Source organism: Staurois parvus, unplaced genomic scaffold, assembly GCF_062004578.1.
Source record: "Staurois parvus isolate SC_StPar_1 unplaced genomic scaffold, SC_StPar_1.0 ptg000575l, whole genome shotgun sequence".
Classification (NCBI taxonomy): domain Eukaryota; kingdom Metazoa; phylum Chordata; class Amphibia; order Anura; family Ranidae; genus Staurois; species Staurois parvus.
In genome coordinates, this window is record NW_028318371.1 from 4306989 (window position 1) to 4331988 (window position 25000).

Sequence of the window (25000 nt, forward strand, 5' to 3'; positions counted from 1 at the left end):
CAGGAGAGGAGTGTGGAGGGTACGACAGGGGGAAGTATGTGCAGGAGAGGAGTGTGGAGGGTATGACGGGGAAGTATGTGCAGGAGAGGAGTGTGGAGGGTATGACGGGGAAGTATGTGCAGGAGAGGAGTGTGGACGGTATGACGGGGAAGTATGTGCAGGAGAGGAGTGTGGAGGGTATGACAGGGGGCAGTATGTGCAGGAGAGGAGTGTGGAGGGTATGACAGGAGGCAGTATGTGCAGGAGAGGAGTGTGGAGGGTTTGGCGGGGCAGTATGTGCAGGAGAGGAGTGTGGAGGGTATGACAGGGGACTGTATGTGCAGGAGAGGAGTGTGGAGAGTATGACGGGGCAGTATGTGCAGGAGAGGAGTGTGGAGAGTATGACGGGGCAGTATGTGCAGGAGAGGAGTGTAGAGGGTATGATTGGGCAGTATGTGCAGGAGAGGAGTGTGGAGGGTATGATTGGGCAGTATGTGCAGGAGAGGAGTGTGGAGGGTATGATGGGGACGTATGTGCAGGAGAGGAGTGTGTCCTCATGACGGGGCGTGGCAGGGGTGGTGCTCTTTACCTGCATTGGGAGGTATGGTGACATCACCACCAACAGTAACTCTACCCCTGGATTTCATAAAGGGTCATAAATGTAGCCCCCCCCAGTGTAGGATACTGGGTAAATTTAGTTTTTGGCTCCTCCTTTTATCAAGATAGCAGTGATCACTTGTCTTGGTCCTTTTAGGGGTTTCACAGGCTGGTTCGCTTTCCCTGCCTCTAGAAGAAGCTTCCAGAGCTTAGGGAAGGAGATGCAAATAGCCAGTTTGGATATTTATGATACTCCAACCAATCCCCGGAGAGGAGTGTCCAGTAGGGGGCTGGAAAGGTGATAAGTAGTCTGAAGCGCCAGAGAGCTGGGTGTCTCTCAGGTAAATTCTAGAGCCGGAGGGGCTGCTGCCCTCAGCCAGCTCATGGACTGTGTAGCTGCTGAGGGTCTGGTTGGATTTTCTTAGGAAGTGATTGTAGGACCTCCCCACAAGGGATCTGCTCTGGACAAGGACTGTCTCACTCCCTGGACTGTGTTTGGAGTTAGCTGGAAGGTGGCAGCTGTCCTGGGGACTTATGAGTAAAGACCCTAAATTGATCCCTGTGACTGTGCTGTGTTCTGGATGACACATTGGCTACAAGTAGTTGTATGTAGGCACAAGGTAGCCAGAAGCCAAAGAAACTTGCCGCATGTTCCCCAGCTGTGAGGCTTTAGACTGTCCAATACTCCCAAGCCTGTCCTCTAATTGCTGTGCGCCATTCGTGTTGCAGTCCCCCACCCCCGAACCCTCTCCTGTTAAAGTTTCTTCACCCAGTAAATCTTAAAAAGCCGTCCCCTAGACCAGGGGTCACTAAATGGTGAGTCGCGAACAGCCCCAGCAGTGCTGCCGCCCGGACCACCAGCCCTCAATGAGAGATCCGCCACTGAGCAGGGCGGTCATCATGGCAACATGACATCACGTGTGCGCTCCGCCCCTTTCATCACACTGTCTCTACGGCTCCCTCTCCCTGCCTGTACACAAGAGTCCAGCAAGGATCCCGGTACAGCTCCTGTCTGCCCTCAAGGTAGGGTGTAGTCTTACAAGGGCACTCTGATGGGCACAACATAAAATATGTCCATCAGAGTGCCCCTTTACATAACATGTGCCCAGCAGTGCCCCTTTACATAACACGTACCCATCAGAGTGCCCCTTAACATAATGTGCCCATCAGAGTGCCCCTTTACATAACATGTGCCCATCAGAGTGCCCCTTTACATAACATGTGCCCATCAGAGTGCCCCTTTACATAACATGTACCCATCAGTGCCCCTTAACATAACGTGCCCATCAGAGTGCCCCTTTACATAACATGTGCCCAGCAGTGCCCCTTTACATAACACGTACCCATCAGAGTGCCCCTTAACATAATGTGCCCATCAGAGTGCCCCTTTACATAACATGTGCCCATCAGAGTGCCCCTTTACATAACATGTGCCCATCAGAGTGCCCCTTTACATAACATGTGCCCATCAGAGTGCCCCTTTACATAACATGTACCCATCAGAGTGCCCCTTTACATAACATCTATCCATCAGAGTGCCCCTTTACATAACATCTATCCATCAGAGTGCCCCTTTACATAACATGTACCCATCAGAGTGCCCCTTTACATAACATGTATCCATCAGAGTGTCCCTTTACATAACATGTATCCATCAGAGTGTCCCTTTACATAACATGTATCCATCAGAGTGCCCCTTTACATAACATCTATCCATCAGAGTGCCCCTTTACATAACATCTATCCATCAGAGTGCCCCTTTACATAACATGTACCCATCAGAGTGCCCCTTTACATAACATCTATCCATCAGAGTGCCCCTTTACATAACATGTATCCATCAGAGTGCCCCTTTACATAACATCTATCCATCAGAGTGCCCCTTTACATAACATGTACCCATCAGAGTGCCCCTTTACATAACATGTACCCATCAGAGTGCCCCTTTACATAACATGTATCCATCAGAGTGCCCCTTTACATAACATGTATCCATCAGAGTGCCCCTTTACATAACATGTATCCATCAGAGTGCCCCTTTACATAACATCTATCCATCAGAGTGCATACAAAAGGAGAAGATGTGAAAAGAGATTCACAAGAAAGCGGCTACATTTTGGACAGAATACGATACTCAGAATAATTTTCAAAAATGATGCTTTATTAAACATTAATAGCAGACAATAGGGTAATTACCCCGGTTCACCATCACCTCAGTATGAGATATTACTCAGACCTAAAACCACATCAAGACCAGTATAAATATGGATGTGCTGCAAAGACAATGACAAATACCTGTCTAATGCATTTGCAGCACTGTCACATTGGTTACACTACCAGTAGGAGGTATTTAAAAAAATTGTACCATCAGGTATTATGATAACACGCTAAGCAAAATGGCTAATATAGTCACCATATGGTCCTGACGAAGCTGAGTGAGAGCCCATCGGCGAAACGCGTTGACGTCATACGTCAGATACGTCACTTCCGGTCATGCGCATTGACGTTACACACGCCGACCAGCAAGGAGGCGGCCATTTCTACATGCCACGAGCTATGCAAGGCTGTATTGGCGCCAGGGAGAGAGCGGAGCCCGCGAGATATCGGCTGATGTAAGCAGGTGTCCCCTGGATCAACACGTTGCAGCAATTACGGAGGAGATCTCCACTATACATCACCCATGGCACAGGTGGTCAGTGGACTGTTACAAGGTTAATGAAGAAGGTTTCTTGTTACTCTCTTCATATATTTAAGCAGGAGTACCCAGATTGACTGTCCATTTATTATTTGTTTTATTCCAGGATGGGGACATTATGATGTATCATCTAGGTGCAAGGCATCCATTATATATTACAACCAATGGAAAATTCACCAGGCCTTACTTCATCACGTCTATTACAGTGGTTCATAGTCCACACGTTGTGGTGAAGGAACCATGTAAAGCAGGGCCTTGCTACCTACATCATTTACTTCATCAAGGACATCTACAGGGACTCCTTCACATATAATTTGCAGATTTGCATTTGCCTAGTGTGGATGTGTACCACTCACATGTGCCTAAGAGGGGTTGTATTGTATGAGTCTATATAGATATCATTGGGGCTCTAATCCTCCCTATATCTAATAATAATAATAATTTTTTACCCACATTGCCTTTCATGGGCTAAGGGTTATATCTCTTCCATATGGTGACTATATTAGCCATTTTGCTTAGCGTGTTATCATAATACCTGATGGTACAATTTTTTGAAATACCTCCTACTGGTAGTGTAACCAATGTGACAGTGCTGCAAATGCATTAGACAGGTATTTGTCATTGTCTATGCAGCACATCCATATTTAGACCGGTCTTGAAGTGGTTTTAATGTGGTTTTAGGTCTGAGTAATATCTCATACTGAGGTGATGGTGAACCGGGGTAATTACCCTATTGTCTGCTATTAATGTTTAATAAAGCATCATTTCTGGAAATTATTCTGAGTATTGTATTCTGTCCAAAATGTAGCCGCTTTCTTGTGAATCTCTTTTCACAACTTCTCCTTTTCTATGCATATTTTTTGGCTACTGGACGGAAGCCATCTATTGGGTGATACAATAAATATCTATATGAACCTCTACCCCTTATTTTTCATTACCCATCAGAGTGCCCCTTAATATAACATGTACCCATCAGAGTGCCCCTTTACATAACATGTACCCATCAGAGTGCCCTTTACATAACATGTACCCATCAGAGTGCCCCTTTACATAACATGTATCCATCAGAGTGCCCCTTTACATAACATGTACCCATCAGAGTGCCCTTTACATAACATGTACCCATCAGAGTGCCCCTTTACATAACATGTACCCATCAGAGTGCCCCTTTACATAACATGTATCCATCAGAGTGCCCCTTTACATAACATGTGCCCATCAGAGTGCCCCTTATTTTATGATAATGGGGCACAAATGGGCACATACAGTGGAAAGGGGAACTCTGATGGGCACATGTGATGTAAAGGAGCACTCTGATGGGGAAATATGATATGAAGGGGTACTTTGAGTGTAAAGGGGCACTCTGACGGGAATACCTGATGTAAGGTGGCAATGTGATGGGGATACCTGATGTAAAGGGGCACTCTGATGGGGAATATGATGTAAAGGGGCACTCTGATGGGGAAATATGATAGAAAGGGGTACTTTGTAATGGGGCACTCTGACGGGAATACCTTATGTAAGGTGGCAATGTGATGGGGATGCCTGATGTAAAGGGGCACTCTGATGGGAACTGATGTAAAGGGGCACTCTGATGGGAACAACTGATGTAAAAGAGCACTCTGATGGGCACACCTGATGTGATGGGAATACATGATGTAAAGTTGCACTCTGATGGTGACCCCTAATATAAGGGGGCACACTGATGGGCACACACTATTCAGACCTTGGCCAGAAGATAATTTTAGTGACCGGATCTCCTTGAATTTAATTCAATCCCCCTGCCCTAGACTGTGGTATTGGCGCCGCTGTCAATGGACTGGTGCTTGGTGGTGGGCAGTCTGTGTACTGTTAGGGAAGAACCAGTTTTACCAAAGGCCCCCACATTGCACTCACTGAGACCAGTGATGGGGGTTATTTTTACACTCATGGGCACCAACATTGGGGGTTGTTACTGCATTCACTGACACCAATGTTGGGGGTTATTACTGCATCTACTGACACCAGTGTTGGGGGTTATTATTGCACTCACTGACACTAATGTTGGGGGTTGTTATTGCACTCACTGACACTAATGTTGGGGGTTGTTATTGCAATTACTGGCACCAATGTTGGCGTTTATTATTGCATCGACTGACACCAATGCTGGGGGTTATTATTGCAGCTACTGACACCAATTACTGTCACACAAAGCAATCAATATACACAGATTGGGATTTTTCTACCAAAAACATGGAGCACAAAATATTTTGGCCTAAATTTATGGCTAACTTTGAGCTTACTATATATTTTTTTAGCTGAACGTAAAAAAATATTGTTTTTCTTCAAAATTTCTGGTCTTTTTTTGTTTATAGTGCGAAAAATAAAAATTGCACAGGTGATAAAATACCACCAAACGTGTGTGTGAAAAAAAGGACATAAATTTTGTTTGGGTGCAGCACTGCATGACCGCGCAATTCTCAGTTGAAATAGTGCAGCTCCGAATAGCAAAAAGAGGCGTGGTCATTAAAGTGGAGTTCCACTCACTCTGTAAAAAAAAGAAGTCAGCAGCTACAAAAACAGCCACTCCCCTGTCCCCGTTTCACCGGCCGTCGGGTATTCCAGGCGCCGGCATCTTCAGTGTGGGCACCCGGCAGTGACAGCTTGCGGCTTCACAGCCGGGTGCCCACTGTGCATGCGCGAGTACCGCTGCACTTCCTGAATGGCCCCGTAGTCTTCTGGGATCTGTCACGTGTCCCACAAGACTTCAGGGAGGGAGGGTAGGAGGACAACTTCCGTTTCTGATCGCCTAGGCTAGGGGTAGGCAACCTGCGGCTCTCTAGCTGTTGTGGAACTACATTTTCCATGAGACATTGCAAAATTGACAGTTACAGCTATGACTTGCAGAGGCATGATGGAACTTGTAGTCCTGTAACAGTTGGAGCGCCGCAGGTTGCCTACCCCTGGCCTAGGCGATTGCAGTGGAAGTGGCAGCGGGTACCTGTCAAATTCGAATACCCGTTCCCCCCGCCGCTCCCCAAAGGTGCCAATCCTTAATGGGGAGCGGGGGACCAATCTATAAAGCGGGACTTCCCCTTTTGGGTGGAACTCCGCTTTAAGGGGGGTAAATCCTCTGGAGGGCAAGTGGTTAAAAAAAATAAAATGTATTTTGCACCGTTTGTCCTCCTTGTTTCATATCATCATTGCTGGTCTCCTGCAGCCTCCTTGCCGGCACTTCGTGTTTCCATCTGGGATCTAGATCTGTGCAGGACAAAGACATGCTTTACTTTCTATCCATTGCTGAACCGCTTGCCTACCTTTACCCCCTCTAAGCACCTGCCTCCCCCCATTGGCCTGGGCAGGAAGGGGGCACTTTTACCTCCTTCCTGCCCAGGACAATCGTCAGCTTTCAGCGCTTTCGCACTTTGAATGACAATTGCGCGGTCATGCAACACTGTACCCATATGACATTTGTATCATTGTTTTCCCACAAGCAGAGCTTTCTTCTGGAAGTATTTATTCCCCACTGGGGGGTTTATTTATTGCACTATAAACGAAAAAAGAGAGAAAATTCTGGAAAAAAAGGTTTTCTTTGTTTCTATGATAAAAATTTTGCAAACAGGTAATTTTTCTCCTTCACTGATGTGCATTGATGAGGCTGCACTGATAGGCAGCACTGGTGGCCATTGATGAGGAGGCACTGATGATGCTACACTGATAGGGAGCACTGATAGGCTGCACTGATGGGCACTGATAGGCTGCACTGATGAGGCGGCACTGACAAGGCAGCACTGGTGGCCATTGATGAGGAGGCACTGATGATGCTACACTGATAGGCAGTAATGATGGGCACTATTAGGTAGCACTGAAAGGCACCGACTGGCAGCACTGGCTGATTGGCTCTGACGGGCACAGATTGGCAGCACTGTTGGGAACTGATGAGCAGCATTGTTGAGCACTAATAGGCTGCACTGATATGCAGCACCGATAGGCAGAAATGATGGGTTTTATTAGGTAGCACTGACTGACTGGCACTGACTGATTGGCACTGATAGGTAGCACTGACAAGCACAGGTTGGCAGCACTGCTGGGCACTGATGAGCACTTTTGGGGCTGCACTGATAATCAGTGCCCTGACTATCAGTGCAGATGTCTGCTTTGACAGTTGCCTGTTATGGGCAGTACTTTCCTCACACTGTGACAGCATAAGGAAAGTACTGCTGATAATGTTTTAGTGTTGAAAAAATAAAGACAAACAATGTTTTAGTATTAAAAAATAGAAATAAAAAAGGTTTTACTGTTAAAAGATCAAAATAAAAAATATTTAATGTTATGAAAATAACAACTATTTTAGTGTTATTAGATAAAATTATTTTTGTTAAAAAATAAAAAAGTTTTAGTATTAAAGATATAAAAATATTTTATCGTTAAGAAAAATTTTAGTGCTAAAAAAATAAAGATAAAAATTATTTTGTGCTAAAAAATAAAACGTTTTGGTGTAAAAAAAGTTTTACTGTTAAAAGATAAAATAAAAAAATATTTATTGTTATTAAAATAACAAATATGTTAATAAATACAATTTTTTTTGTTAAAAAAATAAAATTTGTTTAGTGTTTAAAGAATAAAAAGGTTAAGTTTTCAAAAATAAAAAAAGTTTTACTGCTAAAAATGTTTTAGTTTTACACAAAACAGTTTGTGTTAAAAAAATAAATAAAACAAAAAATGGTTTATGTGCTAAAAAATGAAAAATGTATTACCGTTAAAAAAGAAAAAATATTTTTTGTTAATAAAAAAAGTGTTAAAAAATAAAAAATGTGTAGTGTTAAAATAATTTTTTTAAGTGTTGGGGTTAAAAATAAACAATTTTAGTGTTAAAAACTAAATAAAAACAAAAAATGTTTTTGTGTTAAAAAATAGAAAATGTTTTAATGTTATTTTTTTAACTTGTAGTGTTAAAAAAAATTACAAAAAGTTTTAGTGTTAAAAAAAATAAAACATTATTATGTTAAAAAAAAATTTTTTAAAAAGTTTAGTGTTAAGTAAAAAAGAAAGTTTTAGTGTTAAAAGAAATACAAATAAAAACGTTTTAGTGTAAAAAAAAAGTTTCGTGTTGCCTGTGTTGTGTATGGATTGGTGCAGGTCAGGACTACAATCCCCTCCCTCTCCATACGATGACAGGTGTGTGCTGTGGGTGGGGAGTTGTAATTCCAGCGCACGCCTGCAGTACCCATGTTCTCACACTAGAGGTCTCCCCCGCTCAGCCCCGCTCCGCCGGCTCTCCATCCCCGGCTGTCCTCATTAACCCCTGTGTGTCCGGCGGGCGGGGTGCCGGTGGGGTGTCGGTGTCCGTCCATCCTCCCCGGTGTGTCTCCTCCTCCGTGCTGGTCGTCGGTGTGCTCAGTATGGAGGGATGGCGGTAGAAGGCGGGGTGGAGGTGCTGCTCCGGGACGGTTGGTACACAGTTGCGGGGAAGTTGTCGGAGGTCTCCCCGGTGCTGAGCGCGGACCGGTCCGGGGACAACGGGGTGACCAATGGATCGTTCCGGGGCCCCTCTGAGCCCCCCCAGCCCGAAGCCATCGACAACCAGAAGCGGACGGTGCGGGTGGTGGAGCCGGGCGGGCTGGGGATCCATGAAGGGGGGCCGGGAGAACAAGATGCCCGTCCTCATCTCCAACATCTTCCGCGGGCTGGCCGCCGACCTCACCCACTCCCTCTGTCGGGGGCGCCATCCTCTCCGTCACTGGCACCGACCTCCGGGATGACACACGTGACGAGGGCGGGCAGGGAGGTCACCCTGGAGGGTAAGTACCACCTGTGACATGGGATGGGGGGCATGTATGTGTAGGGGACAAGGGGGGGTAACTACCACCTGTGGCATGGGATGGGGGGTGTCATGTATGTGTAGGGGACATGGGGGGTAAGTACCACCGATTGGATGGGAGGCATGTATGTGTAGGGGACATGGGGGGGTAAGTACCACCTGTGGCATGGGATGGGGGGCATGTATGTGTAGGGGACATGGGGGGGGGGGTAAGTACCATCTGTGGCATGGGATGGGGGTGTCATGTATGTGTAGGGGACATGGGGGGTAAGTGCCACCGATTGGATGGGGGGCATGTATGTGTAGGGGACATGGGGGGGTAAGTACCACCTGTGGCATGGGATGGGGGGCATGTATGTGTAGGGGACATGGGGGGGTAAGTACCACCTGTGGCATGGAATGGGGGCATGTATGTGTAGGGGACATGGGGGGGTAAGTACCACCTGTGGCATGGGATGGGGGGTGTCATGTATGTGTAGGGGACATTGGGGGGGGGGGTAAGTACCACCGATTGGATGGGTGGCATGTATGTGTAGGGGACATGGGGGGTAAGTACCACCGATTGGATGGGAGGCATGTATGTGTAGGGGACATGGGGGGATAAGTACCACCTGTGGCATGGGATGGGGGGTGTCATGTATGTATAGGGGACATGGGGGGGTAAGTACCACCGATTGGATGAGGGGCATGTATGTGTAGGGGACATGGGGGGGTAAGTACCACCGATTGGATGGGGGGCATGTATGTGTAGGGGACATGGGGGGGTAAGTACCACCTGTGGCATGGGATGGGGGGCATGTATGTGTAGGGTTACATGGAGGGGATAAGTACCACCGATTGGATGGGGGGCCTGTATGTGTAGGGGACATGGGGGGTAAGTACCACCTGTGGCATGGGATGGGGGGTGTCATGTATGTGTAGGGGACATGGGGGGTAAGTACCACCGATTTGGATGGGGGGTGTCATGTATGTGTAGGGGACATGGGGGGGTAAGTGCCACCAATTGGATGGGGGCATGTTTATGTAGGGGACATGGGGGGCTAAGTACCACCTGTAGCATGGGATGGGGGGTGTCATGTATGTGTAGGGGACATGGGGGGTAAGTACCACCGATTGGATGGGGGCATGTATGTGTAGGGGACATGGGGGGATAAGTACCACCTGTGGCATGGGATGGGGGGCATATATGTGTAGGGGACATGGGGGGGTAAGTACCACCGATTGGATGGGGGGCATGTATGTGTAGGGGACATGGGGGGGTAAGTACCACCTGTGGCATGGGATGGGGGGGCATGTATGTGTAGGGGACATGGGGGGGTAAGTACCACCTGTGGCATGGGATGGGGGGTGTAATGTATGTGTAGGGGACATGGGGGGGTAAGTACCACCGATTGGATGGGGGGCATGTATGTGTATGGGACATGGGGGGTAAGTACCACCGATTGGATGAGGGGCATGTATGTGTAGGGGACATGGGGGGGTAAGTACCACCTGTGGCATTAGATGGGGGAGGTGCCATGTATGTGTAGGGGGCATGGGGGGTAAGTACCACCTGTGGCATGGGATGATGGGGTTCCTTGTATGTGTAGGGGACATGGGGGGTAAGTACCACCTATGGCAAGGGATGGGAGAGGTGCCATGTATTTGTAGGGGACATGGGGGGGGTAAGTACCACCTGTGGCATGGGATGGGGGAGGTGCCATGTATGTGTAGGGGGCATGGGGGGATAAGTACCACCTGTGGCATGGGATGGGAGAGGTGTCATGTATGTGTAGGGGGCATGGGGGGTAAGTACCACCTGTGGCAAGGGATGGGAGAGGTGCCATGTATGTGTAGGGGACTTGGGGGGTAAGTACTACCTGTGGCATGAGATGAGGGGGTTCCTTGTATGTGTAGGGGACATGGGGGGTAAGTACCACCTGTGGCATGTGATGAGGGGGTTCCATGTATGTGTAGGGGACATGGGGGGGTAAGTACCACCTGCAGATAATTATACAATTAGTTTCCTGTTCTGTTAATTCATCTTGAAGCTCATTGTAATACAATTTTGATAAATGACATCATTAATTCTACATAATAGTGTTTGAACTTTTGTGTTTGATAATAAGCTGTTCATTGGAAAGTCTCATTTTGTAAAATAAAAAAAGGGTGTTATGTTTCCTTTTTTAGGTCAATTAAGAAAAAGCAAACCATTGACCCGATCTTCCCTGTTTTTATTCCATATTTAGATTCTGTTTTTGAAGTGGTTGTAAACCCTTACATACACCCAGTGATACACAGAGATGAAACAAATCCTCCTACATACGTTGTACTTGTTTATCTGCAGCTCCCTCTTCTCTACAGCTGTTCATAGTGCAGAATTAATAAAGCTTGTTTGAGATTTCAGAAAACAGGGGGCATGGAGCTGAAGTTACTCTTCAGAGCTCAGTGAGAAGAGCTGTGAGAGCTGATTGTAGGGAAGGGAAGGGACCCCCCCCCCTTCACACAGAACACAAGAACAGAGCTGAGGCTGTCAATCACAGGCTGTGTGCTGAAGCTCTCTCCCCATCACCATTTTTGTATTGGTGGCAGGAACACCTGTCAGAAGTAACTCAGAAGTGGTCATTTCTGGCAGTAGAACCATTTTATGAATTTCAGCGATTTCTCAAACAAAAAAAGAAACTAAGCAAATTAGCAAAAAGCAGAAGTTATTTAGGGGCACTGAAGGGTTATTTTTGTATTTTTTTTTTTTCTTTTGAGAACTTTATATATTTTTGCTGAAAGTTTTGATCAATGACTTATTTTTATCCTGTAACCGTATGTGCTAAACTCATCCCCCCCCCCCCCCCGTTGTGGCTCCGTTATTTTTTTCTCCTGTAGTTCATCTGCGGCCATTCCGGGTTCTACAACCTCCTCCGCTTGTCTATGTCAGTCACTTGGGTTGAATGTTCCCTTTTCCTGACTTGTCCAGGCTGTGATTGATATCCTTTCTTATAATGCTAATATTTGATGAATTTGGGTGTTTTCTCAGAACATGTTTCAAAGTAGTAAAAAGGAAATGAAATAAAATAGGAAAAAGCAGAAGTTTTTTGGGGGCACTGAAGGTTATTTTTGGACCGTGAGAGCAATTTTATGTAGGGGGGGTTTCAAGACTCCAAGTCCCATTGATAAGTGGCGTATCCCAGTATTTCTTGACGTTGTTTCAGTCGCGGCTCCCTTTAAAACTATGCAGAATGTCGGCATCTCAGTGTAAAAATGTACTGTAAGTGTTATTTATCAATGTGACATCCATGCCTGGGATGATGCAGACAACCACCTTGATGATATGAACTTCACAGTTCCCCCATCACATCAGAGACCCCCATCACATCAGAGACCCCCATCACATCAGGGTTCCCAAATCAAGTCAGAAGTTATCCCATCACATCAGAGTCACCTTTTCACATCAGAGACCCCCATCATGTCAGAAGTCCCCCTATCACATCAGAGTCACCGCTTTTCATCAGAGACCCCCATCACATAAGAGTGCCCCCATCATGTCATATGTCCCCCCCTATCACACCCCTGCCCTCATCTCATCAGAGTCACCCCTTCACATCAGAGAACCCCATTATATCAGAATTCCCCAATCATGTCAAATGCCCCCTCATCACATCAAAGTCACTCCTTCACATCTGAGACCCCCCCCAATCTCATCAGAGTCACCCCTTCACATCAGAGACCCTCTCCATCTCATCATAGTCACTTCTTCACATCAAGGGACCCCCCCATCTCATAAGAGTCATCCCTTCACATCAGAGACCCCCAATATATCAGAATTCCCCAATCATGTCAAATGCCCCCTCATCACATCAAAGTCACCCCTTCACTTCTGAGACCCCCCCCCCCCCATCTCATCAGAGACCCTCTCCATCTCATCATAGTCACTTCTTCACATCTGAGACCCCTCCCCATCTCATCATAGTCACCCCTTCACATCAGAGACCCCCAATATATCAGAATTCCCCAATCATGTCAAATGCCCCCTCATCACATCAAAGTCACCCCTTCCTTAATGCTAGAGGTCCCTGTCATGTCAGGGCCTCCCATACATCAGAGGCCCCCTATTCACAAGAGCCCCCATCAAAGCATTGTCACTCTTGTGCATAAAAGACCCCCTATACATGAATCCCCCATCACGCAGCCCTCCCAATCAGAGAACCCCTCCCAGTCACACAGTCCCCTCTTCACTTCAGAGCCCTACCTTTTTGCTCCAGTAGCACAGCCGAGAGCAGAAAGTGGAGGAGACTGACTTCCATGTTCTCCTGAAAGCTGGGGGTGGCCCTGCATGGTGCCTGCCATAGGTCAGAGTCATGGTTTGCTGGCAGGCTGGCTGCCACCACCATAATAATGAATGGTGCCGTGCATCCTGGCCCTAGAGTGCCATTGGTTGTTATTGGGCTGGTGGCCAGTTCATCTGCACCATGACAGCTTATGACACTGATCCAGGACAAAGTGGGTCCAATGTTTGTGACATCCTGGGGAGCCCAGATGGCACCCTGGGTGCCAAACACTGGTACAGTATATCATAAATAAGCAACATGGGTTTAAAAGCCTGTAAAGATGTATTCACTCATGAAACAATCAAACCCCAAACAAGAAAAATGGTATACCAGATCTTTACTTTACAAATGAAGAAGCAATATATTTTTTTAAATAGTACTGAGTCCTCCTTTGAGATTGCTAACTGATATCACTGTCCAAATAGACAATTTGTCAGACTGTCACCATCTCCCTCCTCATCTTTTCTGACTGTTTTTCACTACTGGTAGCATGAGGCGATACCAGGACCCTACAGAGGTTGCACAGGCAGTCCAGTTCCTCCAGGATGGCACATGAATACGTTCCATTGCCAGAAGGTTTGCTTTGTCTCCCAGCACAGTCTGAAGAGCATAGAGGCACCATAGAGCTCGATTGGCATTTGCCATTGAACACCAGAATTGGCAGGTCTGCCACTGGCGCCCTGTGCTTTTCACAGATGAGAGCAGGTTCACCCTGTGATAGATGTGAAAGGGCCTGGAGAAGCCGTGGAGAACATTATGCTGCCTGTAACATCGTTCAACATGACCATCTTGGTGGTGTGTCAGTGATGGTCTGGGGAAGCATATCCATGGAGGGACGCACAGACCTCTACAGGTTAGACAATGGCCCCCTGACTGCCATTTGGTATCGGCATGCAATCCTTGGACCCATTGTCAGACCCTACGCTGGTGCAGTGGGTCCTGGGTTCCTCCTGGTGCACGACAATGCCCAGCATCATGTGGTGAGGGTATGCAGGCAGTTCCTGGAGGATGAAGGAATTGATGGCATTGAATGGCCCCCATGCTCACCTGACCTAAATCCAATATAAAACTTCTGGGTTATCATGTTTCTGTCCATCTGACGCCGCCAGGTTGCACCTCAGACTGTCCAGGAGCTCAGTGATGCCCGGGTCCAGATCTGGGAGGAAATACACCTGGACACCATCATCGGCTCATTAGAAGCCTCCCCTGACGTTGTCAGACATACATACAAGCACGTGGGGGCCATACAAACTACTGAGGACCGTTTCGAGTTGCTGCAATGAAATTTTAGCAAAATGGACTCGTCTGCTGCATCATTTTTTCACTTTGATTTTCAGGGTATCTTTGAATTCAGTCCTCTGTAGGTCGATCATTTTCATTTCCATCAAACGATGGGGCATCCTTACGTTCCTAACACATTACCTAGTCCATGTCAATATAGATATCCAGCAGGAGATTTTTCTCCATTGAGAACTGATGTGTTTTCAAAGTGTAACTTTCATTTTTTTGAGCAGTGTATATGCGTCAGACCCCCCTCCTGGCACTTCTGCTATTTGCTCTTGTACGCCTGGGCCTCTTTGAAGTGAACCTGTGTTTGTCCATGCAGGACACAGCAACATGTTCACTTTGGCTTCATACATATGGCTGTACAAGAGCCGTACATCGTGATGTCACCACCTCACCCCTCCAGTTGTCCAATCATAGAACACATTGCATTCATTCAGAAAATGCAAAGCATTCTCTGAATGGTGCCCATGCTAAGTGACTTACCTCCTTTGTTCACAATGCATAAGGCTGGATACCCTGAATGGGACCCAGAAGAAAGTGGGGTACTGGTGTGTACCTCAGTGATTTCCAGCTTCTAGGAGGATTGTCCAGGTAATGTATGCATAGATACACGATCCAAGCTGGAACTTTGTATAAAATAGCAATACCTGGAATCCTATTTAAAAGAGAAGTATTGGAAACTTTTTTTTTACATCATACTTCCAGTACGTAGGTGTACCTAGAAAGTGCAGAACAAACTGCAGTCCTGTGATCCATAGGTGAAGTGCAGCCAAAAGAGCTTTGGCTGTAGTTCTCCTTTAACCACCTGAAGACCAAGACTATTCTGACACTTCTCTCCAACATCTAAAAATCTGTAATGTTTGCCAGAAAAATAATTAGAATCACCAGATATTTTCTATATTTTGAAACCGAAGCCCTAGAGAATAAAATGGTGGTTGTTGCAATTGTTTATGTCACACAGTATTTACACAGAGGTTTTTGGAAACATTTTTTTTAGTAATGCCCATGTTGAGGGTTAGGTCCCAAAAAAATTTTAATTCGGAAACCGTAATGAGTTTCCCTGCGAATGGTCTGGCAATGTTTGAATTTGGGTTGGCGGCGATAAATGTTTGTGCATATAAAATGCTTTGTTCCACAATCAATGCATACAGATCTTCTGTGAAAAACAGCTCCAAAAAATAAAGGGGAGTAGTTAAATTTGCAATTTCCACCTGAATTCCAGGTTGGGTAGTGAATGGGGGAAGTGCGGGTGCTGCAGAATTTGTGGGCTGCCAATCTGGATTTGCAAGCACGTCTGGAAGGATACTTGGGGCTCTACGGGCCTGTGTGCAAATCCCGGGCTAATCCCGTTAACGCTGCATTTTTTGGGGATGCTTTACTAATGTGAATGCTGGTTAAGTGCTGATCTGATCAAAGATGTTGATCCGTTCAGACACTATACTAACAATGGAGGTTTGTGTATGAGCGTGTTCCTGGCAATCAAGGGGTTAAATGCGATGACTGGTGTACTGATGGGCAATCTGATGCTATCTGGGAGGGGCGTGAAAACCACGGGAGTACAAATCACGTGTGTGTATATATATGTGATTTTGCACACCTGTGCCGCCCTGTAGCAGTATTTCTGCTATAGGGCGGTCAGGAAGCAGCTACATAAGCGGTTTGTGTTATGGTGCTACATCACTTTAACTGACAATTGCACGGTCATGCAACGCTGCACCAAAATGAAATTTACATCCTTTTTCCCCCCATGAATTGGGCTTTCTTTCGGTAGTATTGATCGCCTGTGCATTTTTTGTGTTTTGCGTTATAAAAAAAAAAACAACAATTTTGAGAAAAAAAACAATATTTTGGACTTTTTGCTATAAAACATGTCTAGTAAAAAAATTAAAATCAAATTTCATCATACATTTATGCCAAAATGTATTCTGCGACATGTCTTTGCTAAAACAAAATTCCAATACGTGTAAATTAATTGGTTTACGTGAAAGTTATAGCGTTTACAAATGGCGGTACAGAACTGAATTTTTTTTTGTATACTAATAATAGTGGCAATCAGTAACTTATGGCGGCAATCAGTAACCTATGGCGGGACTGCGGCGGACATTCTGACACTGGGGGGAAATGACTTGGGGTCACTGACATCCCCAGTGACACCAATACAGTGATCAGTGCAAAAAAAAAAGCACTGACACTGTAGTAATGGCACTGGGGAGGAAGGGGTTAACATTTTTAGGCAATCAAAGCGTTAACTGTGTGAAGGGAGTGTTTTAGTAGTGGGCGGGGGGGGGGTGTTCTTCACAGGAACACACTGTCCTGGAAAGCTAAGCTCTGCTCTCCGGAACAGTGTGCTGGAAACTGACAGGGAGCAGAGCTGCATTGAAAACACTGCAGCTGTGCTTCGTGTCAGTGTTTGCTGGTAATTGCCGGGATCCGGTGGCTAATCACCGGCCGGGACCCAGTAATTGACACCCGCGGCCGCGATCGGTGCCGCGGGCAGGGCGGTCGCACACGCCCCTTACCATGTAAACAGGATGATGTTTATAAACGTCATCGTGCCTACAGGGGCCACTTTGCCGCAGTAAATGTACTGTGGGCGGTCCCCTGGTGGTTAAGCCGGCATGTCGCCGATCCCAAATAAATGGACAACCTTGACTTGCCTCATATGGAAGCGCCTCTGTGAAGGATTTGGAAAACATTTCAGGCTTTTTTCTGCCTGGCCAAGTGCATGACACGCCGAGAACGAGACGGTCCGTTTGTGTCTCCCCGTTACCAACAACTGTCCTCAGATGCAGCGAACATACTAATCAGAGAACGCCGGAGGTCTTATGTCTGAAGCCCCGAAATACCGATCCATTCGTGCTCTCTAGCAATCAATTGGGAGAAATTCTCTGCGGTTCTCTGTTCTCTAGGCTGGTGATGGGAGCTGCTCGGCGGCAGCTATCTGGGATCACAGCTATTACCTGGGACACAGTAAAAACTCCCATAGACTGTAATGACATCTGGCAGATGAGGTCTGGGAATGCATACAACTCGGGGATTACCTGGACCATTTCTTTTTAATATGAAGACGCAGGAAAGTCATATCGCTGAAATTCAGAGATCGCAGGAGGGAGGGGTCAGAGGGACGTGGAATTAGTGAGAAACAGTCTATTATTGGATTTGGAGAAATACGCTATTTATTGTAGACTGGATCCTTTTCACTTTCATGATAATTAAAGGAAAGTTGTACGGAGTTTCTCTAAAATTACAAGTCACCTGATTGTTCTACTGATCTGTTGTCTTCAGTACTCTAAAATTAGAATCCCTGATCTGCATAAAAGTTCAAAGTGGAACTAAACTGTATCTGAGCACCATAAACTGAGAGCGCGATTTCATCCATTTTTAATATTCACCGCAAGCCCACCCATCCATCTATGTCTCCGTGCTTTATTTTGTTGAGAAATCACTTTTGAGAAACACCTTTTTAGATTTCCAGCTGTGGCCATCTTGAGTAAGTGCAGAAGATTCATGTAGCTTCTACTTCCTGGAATCCATCTGCCATTAGCTCAGGCATGCAAACAGGAGGATGTGCTTGACTGAGAAAGTCCCCACTCCTCGCCTCCAGATGAAAGGAAAAAAATGCCCATGAAGACTCCTGGGATCTATGACATCACAATGGCCCAGAAACCGGAAGCAACTCAAGAAATGTAAACAAAAAAGTTTAAAACAAGTAAATAGGAAGGTATATTCTATCTATCTAGCAGTAAAAGGATTAAAAATAGGTAATGTTGATTAAGAGAGAGAGTTTAGCTTCGCTTTAATTTTGGGCTAAAGTTTTATTTGTAAAAATGCAGTCTGCATCTCTTGTATCATGTCCACAGTCTCTGACCATCTCTTGTATCATGTCCGCAGTCTCTGACCATATCTTGTATCATGTCCGCAGTCTCTGATCATCTCTTGTGTCATGTCCGCAGTCTCTGACCATCTCTTGTATCATGTCCACAGTCTCTGACCATCTCTTGTGTCATGTCTGCAGTCTCTGACCATCTCTTGTATCATGTCCGCAGTCTCTGACCATCTCTTGTATCATGTCTGCAGTCTCTGACCATCTCTTGCATCATGTCTGCAGTCTCTGACCATCTCTTGCATCATGTCCGCAGTCTCTGACCATCTCTTGCATCATGTCCGCAGTCTCTGACCATCTCTTGTATCATGTCCGCAGTCTCTGACCATCTCTTGTATCATGTCCGCAGTCTCTGATCATCTCTTGTATCATGTCTGCAGTCTCTGACCATCTCTTGTATCATGTCTGCAGTCTCTGACCATCTCTTGTATCATGTCCGCAGTCTCTGATCATCTCTTGTATCATGTCTGCAGTCTCTGATCATGTCTTGTTTCATGTCCGCAGTCTCTGACCATCTCTTGTATCCTGTCCGCAGTCTCTGACCATCTCTTGTATCCTGTCCACAGTCTCTGACCATCTCTTGTATCATGTCCACAGTCTCTGATCATGTCTTGCTTCATGTCCACAGTCTCTGACCATCTTTTGTATCATGTCCGCACTCTCTGACCATCTCACAGCCACCCCCTGACAACAAAACAAGAGGTCTTTACAAAATCTTTATTGTCATTTTACCAGCTTGACCTCCATAGTCCTGTCACATATTAATAAATGGCTGCCTTGCCTATTCCTGAGACAGGACCTTGGAGCTTACAGCTACAATCCATAGCCCACTTTTACTTAAAGAAGAACTCTGGGCAAAACCTTCATTACATGTCCTTGCTGATTTCCTACCTTCACTGAATATGTCTTCCATCTTCTGGTTCATTCAGTAGTTGCTGTGAAATAATCTTTTCATTTTCAATTCAAACCGTTAATTTTCCTTGGTTTCCTGTTTGTAAGAGCAGTGGATGCTATGCCACTGGTCTTGGCACATCCCTTCTGTAGTTCTTTCTCCAGGAAGCAGTGATGTAATTCAGCCCCACTTGCAGTGGTGGGCAGACCGAGACTCTCAGATACATTCAACATGTACAGGCCTAGTGTACCCGCCCACATTCACTACAATTCCCTGTGGTTGATGGGAACTGTAGTTTCCTTTTACTGCAGAGAGAGGAGAGGATATGATGTCATCCCGGCTGTTACTCCTCCTCCTTGGTACAGAAGATACTGTTATCTTTTGAATTACAGAGATGAGGTCATGAAAATTCAATGAGACTTTTCTCCTAAATGGTAAAGCTTCTCAACATTTTATTATCTGTTTAGTGTTTTGTGTAGGGTGGTGTACTAATGGGTGATTTTTATGCCTATCCCGGAGTTCTTCTTTAAGTGCGACCCTTTTAAAATGTCAAGGACTGCACTTGAGGCTCTTCATAATAAACATGTTGACCACCACCGGAAAAAATGGGTCCGCATGGAGTAACTACTTCAAGTGTTTGTTCACCTTCTCATTCTGTTCATTCTTTCTGGAAAGGTGAAGCAACCCTTTAAGGAGCCTGTAGCAGCAATCAATCTGGTAGGATTGCACATTGCTCCATCCATGTGTGCTATGATCCATTGCTTTGGAATACCGATAGCTATTGGTGGAGCTCACCACCAAGCAAACCATCGTAAACGAGATGGTGAATGCATCTGGCCATACACCAGGATGTTCGTTGGAAAATGTTCTTTTTGGGTGTTGATTTGAATTTCCAAAGGGTAGTGGGTTCAAATCAATGTTTGTTTTCAAATGTAGTGATGAGAAAATTCGAAGGATCAGGATGGAAGATTGCTTTAAATAAATGACCTTCTAACAGAGAATGCGGATTTTGTTCAGGAAATTACATTTCATTCCAAAACTGAGTGTTAAAAGCAAGAGAAATTTTGAAGTCGGATGTTCGCACGGTCAACACATGTACAAAGGATTTGCAGATGAACGTTTGACAATCTACTAGTGTATAGCCAGCTTTACTGCTCTCCAGCCAACCAGGTTGGATGGGTTGACTGCCTTCTTCCTCATCTCAAACAATGGTTCTTCCCACCACGCTGGCTATGATGTGGCTGCAGGATGCCTGGACCACCATTTCCAAATATATATATAAAAATTGCCTTCAGTTATGACTGCGATCTCTTCTACAGGAGGAGGGATGCCCACCCCCCTCCCCCACCACCAATTCCTTTCCTGGGCCCTCTCATTCCATTGGGGATCCTGGGACCGCTCCAACTGGCAGCACCGACTTCAATACACACAGAGAAAGGAGCTGATGTAGTTCCTCCCTCTCTGTGGGATCACAAAATGGAAGCAACGAGGATTTTGTCACTTTTGGTTCTGGTTCTGTGTTTACTGGGCAGTTGCCGACCAGCTACTGTGCTGACCCATATGTGTCTGATCAGCTGCATTGGAGGCCAGAGGAGAGATCTGGGGTCTGATAGAGCCAGATGTCTCCATAAAGAGGACCTGTCATAGCCCATGCTGTCACAAGGGATGTTGTACATCCCTTGTGATAGCAATAAAGTTAATTTATAAAAAAAAAAGGGAGAGTTAAAAAAAAGTTTAAAATAAATAAATAATTAAAAACACATTTTAAAGTGTCCTCTCCCCCCCGTGCTCATGTGCAAATGCATACACATACGTAAATCCAGCAGCCATATGTAAATGGTGATCACACCATACATGTGAGGTATCGCCACGAACGTCAGAACAAGAACAATAATTCCAGCACCAGACCTCCTGCATCACTCTAAACTAGTAACCTGTAGAGGCTTTTAAAGTGTCACCTGTGGAGATTTGTAGGTCCCGTAGTTTGTAGATGTTCCACGAGTGTACTGCACAGTCTATTCCAAATCAAAACAAAACAAAAAATGTTTCAAATTTGTTATTACTTTACAAAAAGTGAAGAAAAAGGAATATTTGGCTGTTCAAAAAAAAAAACATGACTTGTTGAAGTATTTGGATGTGTTCAATCTGATCCATGATCCCTTGTATGCGATAAATAGGCCCAACACCGTAGTATGAGACATATCCCCATATCATGATGCTTGCACCACCATGCTTCACTGTCTTCACAGTGTACTGTGGCTTGAATTCAGTGTTTGGGGGTCGTCTGACAAACTGTCTGCAGCAGATCCAAAAAGAACAATCTTGCTTCCATCAGTCTACAAAATGTTGCTCCATTTCTCTTTTGCCAGTCAATATGTTCTTTGGTAAATTGTAAGCTCTTCAGCACCAGTTGTTTTTCCAACAATGGGACTTGCGGAGGCTTCTTGCCGATAAATAATATATAGTTGCAAGTGCACTAAAAGCTGCTAAGCACTCAGGTAACCAATAAAACCTCAAACAGACAAATTATATTATAGTGCAGAGGTAAAATATATAGACAAAAATGACCAATAAAATGCAATCACTGTATAAAATAGTTCATATGATAGCTGGTGTCATAAAACGTGAATCCTGTATTCAACTGGAAGTTGGTGCTTGTGCAGTCAAAAATGATAAGAATGCGCACTCACCAGAGCGCATGATAAAATGCGCATTTATATGTAAATATCCTGATGTCACTGAAGGTTATCAAGGTCTGGTCAGGAATGGAGTAGAATCCCTCACTGAGTGTGCCTGGATCTTGTAGCCTCTGGTGTGTGATGGAAAGGTAACCGGGGTCCCTTTAAGGGATGGACAGGTCAGCTCACCAGGTATATGGAAATCCTACTGGGAGTCCTGCGAATATGTAAAGTAATCCATTAATAAAATAGATCGGGAACGTATTCAAAACAGAAGCCAGGTCTTGGATGCCAGAGCGGGTTACCAGAAGATCCAGAGTTAGGAAATACAGTGGTGTCCTCTGTTCACCCCCAGCCGTCTGATTGGATGGTGAAACAACAGCAGCAGACTGATTAGGTCATCTCTTTGCTCTCTTCTCCTATCAGTATGTTCTATGTTGGTACATGTGCATGCAGCACACCTGATTGGCTCTCGGTTCTGCCCCTCCTTCTTCCAGTGCTGCTGCATAGTAAGAGGCTGATACCAAATCAATTTCAGGCACTTCCACTAGTGGCATTAAAAAACACACATTTCCAGATGTATTAACCCCTTCCTGTCGGATGTATGTACAGTCATGGCCGAAATTGTTGGCACCCTTGATATTTCTCCAGGAAATCATGTATTTCTCACGAAACGTATTGCATTAACACATGTTTTGCTATACACATGTTTATTCCCTTTGTGTGTATTGGGACAAAACAAAAAAAGGGAGGAAAGAAAGCAAATTCGACATAATGTCACACAAACCTCCAAAAATGGGCTGGACAAAAGTATTGGCACCCTTTCACAACTGCGGATAAATAAGAATGTTACAAGCATGTGATGCTCCTGTAAACTCACCTGGGGCAAGTAACAGGTGTGGGCAATATAGAAATCACACCTGAAAGCAGATAAAAAGGAGAGACGTTCACTTAACCTTTGCATTGTGTGTCTGTCTGTGCCACACTAAGCATGGACAACAGAAAGAGGAGACGAGAACTGTCTGAGGACCTGAGAACCAAAATTGTGGCAAAATATCAACAATCTCAAGGTTACAAGTCCATCTCCAGAGAACTAGATTTGCCTTTGTCCACAGTGCGCAACATTATCAAGAAGTTTGCAACCCATGGCACTGTAGCTAATCTCCCTGGTCGTGGACGGATGAGGAAAATTGATGAAAGATTGCAACGCAGAATAGTCCGGATGGTGGATAAGCAGCCCCAAACATGTTCCAAAGACATTCAAGCTGTCCTGCAGGCTCAGGGAGCATCAGTGTCAGCGCGAACTATCCGTCGACATTTAAATGAAATGAAACGCTATGGCAGGAGACCCAGGAGGACCCCACTGCTGACACAGAGACATAAAAAAGCAAGACTACAGTTTGCCAAAATGTACTTGAGTAAGCCAAAAGCCTTCTGGGAAAACGTCTTGTGGACAGATGAGACCAAGATAGAGCTTTTCGGTAAAGCACATCATTCTACTGTTTACCGAAAACGGAATGAGGCCTACAAAGAACAAAACACAGTACCTACGGTAAAATATGGTGGAGGTTCAATGATGTTTTGGGGTTGTTTTGCTGCCTCTGGCACTGGGTGCCTTGACTGTGTGCAAGGCATCATGAAATCTGAGGATTACCAAAGGATTTTGGGTCGCACTGTAGGGCCCAGTGTCAGAAAGCTGGGTTTGCGTCCAAGATCCTGGGTCTTCCAGCAGGACAATGACCCCAAACATACGTCAAAAAGCACTCAGAAATGGATGGCAAAGAAGCGCTGGAGAGTTCTGAAGTGGCCAGCAATGAGCCCAGATCTAAATCCCATTGAACACCTGTGGAGAGATCTTAAAATTGCTGTTGGGAAAAGGTGTCCTTCCAATAAGAGAGACCTGGAGCTGTTTGCAAAGGAAGAGTGGTCCAAAATTCCGGGTGAGAGGTGTCAGAAGCTTATTGATGGTTATAGGAAGCGACTGATTTCAGTTATGTTTTCCAAAGGGTGTGCAACCAAATATTAAGTTAAGGGTGCCAATACTTTTGTCCAGCCCATTTTTGGGGTTTTGTGTGACATTATGTCATATTTGCTTTTCTGCCTCTGTTTTATATTTGTTCCAATACATACAAAGGGAATAAACATGTGTATAGCAAAACATGTGTTAATGCAATACCTTTTTTGTGTGAAATACTTGATTTTCAGGAAAAATATCAAGGGTGCCAACAATTTCGGCCATGACTGTATATATGTGGCAGCACAGAGATTGGCCGTATTCTGTGCCTCCACGTATACACATACCTGTTTTGTGTTGGCAGCATGCCCCCAGCACTCTGACAGCACCGTCACTGACAATTGGAAGCTGGTAGGATGGACTTCCAATTATCTAATCATCCAATCACAGTGATCACATGGTGCGGAAGCTGAGCAAGCAGGTAACGATGCTCCGGTGTTGCGATCTCTTAATAGGCTGGGAAGAAGGGGTTAATGAATACAGAGTTGCATTTATTTGTGTCTGTTATATCTGTCTGGAGATTAGTCCAAAGATGTACAGTTTTTATTCAACTGTGTGTGGCAAAATATCCTAAAAATCCCGAGCTATGAACAGGGGATTCTAAGAAGATCCTGGGATTTCCCGCTGTAAACGCATGTGTTCTGTATTGCAGACATCTAGAACTGCATTCACCTGATGCCAAGCATACTGCGGTGCTGCGAGCAAAAGATCCTGCGGCAGCCCAGACCGGGTTCAACGCAATTCACGGGGCGGTGACGGAACTTCTTCCCAAGGTGATGGCCGAAGTCCAAACTCAGCTGAGAAAAAAACGGAACCTCTGGAAGTCATGAAATTCGGCACATGGGCTGGCTAGCAGAAAAGGTCAGTTTGTTGT

General features: G+C 45.4%; 1 protein-coding gene across 1 annotated transcript; it reads left to right on the forward strand.

Annotated features, from left to right (window-relative positions):
* The first annotated feature begins 8660 nt into the window (after positions 1-8660).
* LOC149450360 (beta-1-syntrophin-like) lies at positions 8661-24956 on the forward strand. The gene is made up of 3 exons (XM_089692004.1): positions 8661-9051; positions 18264-18345; positions 24779-24956. The coding sequence occupies exons 1-3, from the start codon at positions 8661-8663 to the stop codon at positions 24954-24956; spliced, it is 651 nt and encodes a 216-aa protein (XP_089548130.1).
* The last annotated feature ends 44 nt before the right edge of the window (positions 24957-25000 follow it).